Source organism: Andrena cerasifolii, chromosome 11 (assembly GCF_050908995.1).
Source record: "Andrena cerasifolii isolate SP2316 chromosome 11, iyAndCera1_principal, whole genome shotgun sequence".
Lineage (NCBI taxonomy): Eukaryota > Metazoa > Arthropoda > Insecta > Hymenoptera > Andrenidae > Andrena > Andrena cerasifolii.
Genome location: NC_135128.1, coordinates 3,562,229 through 3,569,204, shown reverse-complemented (window position 1 = coordinate 3,569,204; position 6,976 = coordinate 3,562,229). Strand labels below are relative to the sequence as shown.

The 6,976-nt window shown below is 36.6% G+C and overlaps 1 protein-coding gene across 1 annotated transcript; it reads right to left on the bottom strand.

Annotated features, from left to right (window-relative positions):
* Positions 1–2,128: 2,128 nt before the first annotated feature.
* LOC143374626 (larval cuticle protein LCP-17) lies at positions 2,129–3,756 on the bottom strand. Its single transcript, XM_076822880.1, has 2 exons — positions 3,638–3,756; positions 2,129–2,583 (listed from the first exon to the last, which is right to left on the bottom strand). The coding sequence occupies exons 1-2, from the start codon at positions 3,647–3,649 to the stop codon at positions 2,206–2,208; spliced, it is 390 nt and encodes a 129-aa protein (XP_076678995.1). The 5' UTR covers positions 3,650–3,756; the 3' UTR covers positions 2,129–2,205.
* Between the last annotated feature and the right edge of the window lie 3,220 nt (positions 3,757–6,976).

The following is a 6,976-nucleotide window of genomic DNA, read 5'->3' as shown; positions in this document are numbered from 1 at the left end:
ATCATAGCATAGCATAGCATCGCATAGCATAGCATAGCATAGCATAGCATAGCATCGTATAGCATAGCATCGCATATCATAGCATAGCATAGCATCGCATAGCATAGCATAGCATCGCATAGCATAGCATAGCATAGCATAGCATAGCATAGCATAGCATCGCATATCATAGCATAGCATAGCATAGCATAGCATAGCGTAGCGTAGCATAGCGTAGCATAGCATAGCATAGCATAGCATAGCATAGCATAGCATAGCATAGCATAGCATAGCATAGCATCGCATCGCATAGCATAGCATAGCATAGCATAGCATAGCATAGCATAGCATAGCATAGCATAGCATAGCATAGCATAGCATCGCATATCATAGCATAGCATAGCATAGCATAGCATCGCATAGCATAGCTTAGCTTCCCGGTGAATTCCCGGCTTTATGGAACCGTTTCTACTAGAAGCTAAGCTAAGCTGTGATATGTTTTTTTATATTTTATAGCACAGCCAGGCGTAGCATAGCATAGCATAGTTAATGCTACGTTTTAAAAAAATTAGCTTCAATACATTCTTATGGAACCGTTTCCACCAAAAGCTACGTTAAAACACAGCATCGCATAGCATAGCTTAGCTTCCCGGTGGATCCCCGGCTTTATGCGCCAGTAGCGCACCCAGAAGGGGGCGCCACGGGGCCCTGGCAACCTCCAAAAAGAAAAAAGAAGATTAATGTAACCACCGCTGAAGTAATTCAAGAGCTTTGTAAAAAAAACCCAAAGAAAACTGGATTTTATTCTTTAAATAAATTTTTATAATCACCAAATGAATATTATTGAATTCGCATTAAAAATATTTTTATCCGTTCAACTTGGCTCCGCCAAAGATTAAATCCAGAGTGCGCCACTGCCTTAAGCTGCGTTTCCACCTGTGCAATGCGCGGCACAGAACACAATTCCAGTATCAGATATTTGATTCACGTTTTTTTACACAAAAATTACCTTACTATATAATACTTTTCGGAGTACAAGTACTTTTAGCTTAAATTTATGTAGTTTTTATGATACTTTCCTAATGGCGACCTTTGTCAGTCATACAACAAACTATTTCAACATTCTCAGTGGGCCTTCTCCGTGAACAAAGGGTTTTAAATGTTCCAAGAAGTAAAAATCCAATGGATTTAAGTACAGAGAGCAATAGGATTTCCACATCCACTTCTCATTCGAAAATTGCCTAGCGACTCGATTGAAATGCAGCGAGGCACCGTTGTCCATACACCACACGCGGCGTGTGATATCCGGCGGGATTTCCTCCAACAACACATTAGAGTGTGCGGTTAGGAAATTAACATACGATCCGCCGGTTAAGCCTCTGTTGAAAAATATGGGCCCAATTAAATTACCGCTGATTACTCCCGCCCGTAACCGTTTAAACTGTACTATTATCGATGCCTTGATTACACAACAGCGTTATGTTTTCACCAGTCCAATGATAATTGTTGCGCGAATTCAGTACCCCCTTTGCACTTGGCCTGCGTGTATTACGATAAATATACACAACACACTTACAAAATTAATTTTTCTTTATTACAGTATAAATACACGAAAACCTGTAAAATTTTATTCAATAGAAAAAAAAATCAATAAAAATGCCCAATTTTCGACCCGAGTTACGGAGCAGAATCTTAAGAGATCAGACCTCAATTACCGACCGAGCAACGCATCTTCAATCTGTAGCTTCGAGAGGTCAGCACAATAACTTTGTGCGTACCACCACCACTCATAAGAAAATAATTTTTTTCCAGAAGGTCAATCCTTCCAGACGAAGGTGAGAGAAGAAGCAACTTCGCACGATGCACAGTTCCGAGGAGAAAAGTCCCTTCGTAGAGCTGCTTTTCACGAAAATGAGCCAAAATCGCTGAAACTTTGATGCCCTGTATTTTGCAAATAATTTCGAAACCAGCGAAATGATGACTTAAACCCCCCCTAATTTCGCGTTGGTTACATTATATCTCAGTTTCTTCGAAATCGGAAACATCGATCGCTCTTGACGGGTGACTCAAAAATAAGGTTTCAATGTGTCGGAAATCTTTTTAAAGGGACGATGTATAGGGGTGTATAGCTATAATAAAAACTACAAAATTATTCAATAATATCTGTATTAACAAACCTTGTATATACAAATTGTGAAATTAAACAGAGGCAGACAGAAATGAGGATCAGTTGAGAACGTGAGTTTCTGGCTGTGGTGGGTTAGCTCTGATGTATTCGAGAGCCCTTGCTATCAGCGGAGGGATTTGGGGTATATGTTCACCCTGTGCCTGGAATCCATTCTGATCGGCGACGTATGATACCGCAATTGGAGTACCATCGGGGGATGTGTAGTGGTATTGACCTTGGGTAACAACGACGGGCGCACTTCTTGCATCTACAGACACGAGACTTCCAGTTTCACTGTGAGAAATGCCATTGTCGGTTTCGTAAGCGTAAGAATAAGATCCGTCAGGCGATACGTCTTGAGACTGTTTAAGGATAGCTGTAGGTGCTTGAACAAGCACCTCGGCAGAAGCAACAGCCAACACTGCGGCGAAGGCGATCTGTAACAAACGTTGTCTTCTTTCAAAAATATATAAGGAATAATTATAATGTAGTCTTTTTCGAATTATTCAAAGATTCACGTGGAACATCAGTTTTCTTAACCCTGGAACGTATACGTTAGCTTTGCTAGCCACCCCATACACATTTTTCTTTAAATACAACTGCGATGATAAAAAACTGATACAAACTAATTTTGAAGCGCTTTACACGTGTCTAAACGATGTTCATTGCAAACACGTTTGCAAAGCACAATATAAAGTCTTGCATTAATGTTTCGCATAAAGTGCTGGGGTGCCGCACTACCCCTGTATCCGTTCTGGGGTTAACTATCGGCAGGTTGAAATATTAGGTACTTATTTGAAACACATATGGTTTCGTATCAATTTCTTGATGTTTTTCCAAAACATGCGGCAAATTTAAGACCAGTTTTAACACATTGTTTAATCTCAATAGCTTTTGTGCAATATTGACACTCTTATATTGACAAAAGTATTTCACTTCAACTGCATAGTAGGTGAAAGTCTATTGAGGGAGTATTTAATAATAACACGTTGTGCAGGGTGTTTTGTGAAAAATTATTTTTCAACGAACAATTCTTTCCTAATATGCAGTTGTATCCTTTAGATATTCTTCGTTTTGGATTATTTAAGAGACAAAAGATTTAGATAAACTAGATGCAAACGAAACGATATTTTACGTATGGAAGTATTTTTAAACACTGATTTGAGGGAAGGAAATTTTATGATTTCGTACAATTCAGAAACTGTAATTTTAACAATAAATATTTCGAACATACAAAGTAGACCGAAATCAATTTGTAAAATTATGTAAATTAGTAGAAATACTAATACGACTCTACTGAAGAATAATCTGTAAGAATTTTTTCCAATTATAAATAATACTTTTTCTCCCTTTGCGCGAATTAAAAGAAACCCTAATTTAATTGACAACTTTATGGGTGTTAGTAGCTTAATATGTGAACAAATTAGTTGACATATTATTAGAGTAATTAAACGATTTCATTTGTAAATAAGTTATGGCAGAAACACTCACGAGGAATTTCATTTTGAAAAGCAAGTAGTTGATCAGTGGATCCAATGGTAGAAGTTCTGACTTCGAATGTGTTTCCGAAGAGGCACGAATATGCTTTTATACGAAACTCCAGACTCTACTTTCCCCGAACGTTATGTTACTCGGAAAAAGAGGAAGCTACATTTCGGCGGCGGAAAGAAGAAGAAAGGTAGAGGTAGCCCATCGAACAAGCAAAGAGAATCATCTGCAAAATTTATTCGCCGGTTTGACATTTTCGTGTTGCCTAAATCGACTGCTTGCATAATCGTCCCTAAGCTGCTTTTACAACCTCAATGATTGCATTGAAGTCTCACATTGTACATATATATGTACACATATATTCGAAGAATATTTGTGCAATTATATACAGTACAATTAAAAGCAACAATTACGATATATATGCTAGCAAAACGTTCAGCACTAGAGACTCGTATATTCTAGTTCTATTTAACACTCAATTTCGTGGTACACGAATAAATAAATTACAATTTGTTAAGAAATCTATAAATTTTTTTATAAACGCTGGCGTCATTTCTCTTTCATAATGAAATAAACAATTAATTTGATGCGTTATTTCATAAGAGGCTGCAATCGCGTTTAAGAGCCACCGATGTAAATTTCGTGTGTCGAAGGTCAATTTCAATAAATTAACTTTAATAGGTCTGTATAGCCATGAGATTCGGTAGAAAGAAATAATGAAAGAAACTTTATTTTCAGAATACGATTTTACGTACAGTGACTCGCATTGATGTTCGGACACTTTTTAAAATCGCATAACTTTTTTAGAATTGGTCCAAACAACTTGAGTTTTTTTGAGAAGCTAGAAGGATTAGTTTTCTAACTGACGCGTTTCGTCGTTTTGAAAAAAAATGTATTTGGTCGGAATAGCGAAAATAATAGTAAAGGTCGATTTTTAAACTTTTTTTTGCGAGCTTGTAATGAAAATTAAAAAAAAAACCCGTTTGTAGATTGCAGTAAGTTGTATACGTGCCTAAAATTTCATAAAAATCGGTTAACGTTGCTCCGAGCTACAAACGTTTAAAGATCGCAGAATAATTTTTTTGAATTTTCATTACAAGCTCACAAAAAAAAGTTTAAAAATCGACCTTTACTATTCTTTTCGCTATGCCGACCAAATACATTTTTTATCAAAACGACGAAACGCGTCAGTTAGCAAACTAATCCTTCTAGCTTCTGAAAAAAACTCAAGTTGTTTGGACCAATTCTAAAAAAGTTATGCGATTTTAAAAAGTGTCCGAATATTAATGCGAGCCACTGTAGCATGTCAGAACATTTAATAGCTCTGCGATTATAATAATAGAAATGATATTACGCAACGATTCATAAATTCGTTAATATCTCTTCCGCCTATATCGAATAAAAGAGAACCTGTTTTGATTTCGGCAAAAAAGGTTGTTTTGGTAGGGTTTATTGGAAAGATGTAGAGGAAGTGCAGTATATTTCGAATACCAGTTTGTTTAAGATGGATAAGAAACCAGGGTAGAGGATAAGAACAAATGCAATTGCATAATATGCGGAAATAAATAAACTTTTATATTTCAAACTCTTAAATGCAGGGACTTCTACCGAAACTGAAAATACCGGAATGATGCCGGTATTTATTCCGATATTCAACCCTTAAGTACTTCTCTATTACATTGTCTTTCATTTATTTTCTAAGGTTTTTCAAATGGAACGCTCCGCTGTGAGAACATCTTTAATAATTTTACTATTTATCGACGAGATACAAAGTTTGAATGACGCAAGGGTAGGTACACCGTGAGCATTACGAGACTAATCTTGTCTCACAATGAATACAGACCAAGTATATGGAAGAACTTCTACAGTGAATTTAGAAGTAATATTAGATATTAAAGATGATAATATTTTCGGACGTGGCAGATCTTCTTTCAACGAAGTAAGCTGCTCATAACAATTTTAGCCTAACAAGGGGAGGACACCATGTGGTAGACACCGATTTTGATGAGCCTTGGCACGATGGATCTATGTAAAAAATAAGTAAATGGGTGTCGGAGCGTTTTTATCAATGGGCCTTAATAATAGAGATATTTACATGGAAATTATTAAAAATTTCATAGTGGCTGTGGGGTTTTAGTGGGTAAAAATCCTATAGTACCCTGGCACCCCCGGGGGATTTCCCTCTGAAGGAGTCGGCGTGCCTTTTGAAGATTTCCCTAAGTCAAAAAAAAAAATTATAAAAAAAATAAATTATAAAAAAGTAATTTATAAAAAAAAAATTAGAAAGTTTTTTTTAACGTGGAGACATCTTCAAAAGACACCCCGGCGCCTCCAGAAGGGAATTTCCCGCGGGCGCCAGGGTAGTGTGGGATTTCCACCCACTAAAAGCCCACGGCGACTATGAAATTTTTAATAATTTCCATGTAAATATCTCTGTTATTAAGGCCCATTGGCAGAAACGCTCGGACACCCATTTACTTATTTTCGACATAGATCCATCGTGCCAAGGCTCACCAAAATCGGTATCTACCACATGATGTCCTCCCCTTGTAAATATTGAACAGTAATTTTTTGGCGTTATAAAAATCCTTAAATTATATCACCATATTTTATTGGAAGAAATCAAAAGTGTATACTGAACAAGAATGATGTGAAAAATGTTACATGTTTTTAAGACAAATATCATGCTGGAGTTTGCAAAAATTCATAACAAATTAAACTGCGACATGTATTTCTGTTTTCATGGAAATATATTTGTAATAAAATTTATTTAACACTTCCCATGTGATCCGTGCTCGCAAAATACCTCCAATTATTTTTACAGGCAACCAGAAAAGGGCGGAAAACATAGAGAGAAAAAAAAAGAAAAAAAGAAACAACAACGGGAATAAAACACTTGCTTATAGCACATCCTTACTAATATATAAAAGTGACACGTTGTCTGTTTGTTTGTCCTTCTTTCACGCCTAAACGGGTGATCGGATTCCACTGAAATTTTGAATATACATTAAACACGTCCTAGATTAGATTATAGGCTATTGATAAATACCCTATCTAAAATAATAAATAATAATAATAATAATAAGTTCCCGGGTGAAACCGGGTAACGGGTCAGCTAGTTCAACATAAATTCTGTTTGCCGTAGCTTTAAAACTGTGAATGCAAATATTTTAAAAACTGTCAAGTATCTGACCTTGAGTTTGTTATATTCGTAAACGAAGTGATGGCCTTTACCAGTGCACCCGTCTCATTAAAATTGACGACCCGACATTCGTGCGTTCTCTTTGTAAGTAAGCCAACGTGTCGGCGAGATAACACGCCAATGCCAGGCAAGGAGCTGAG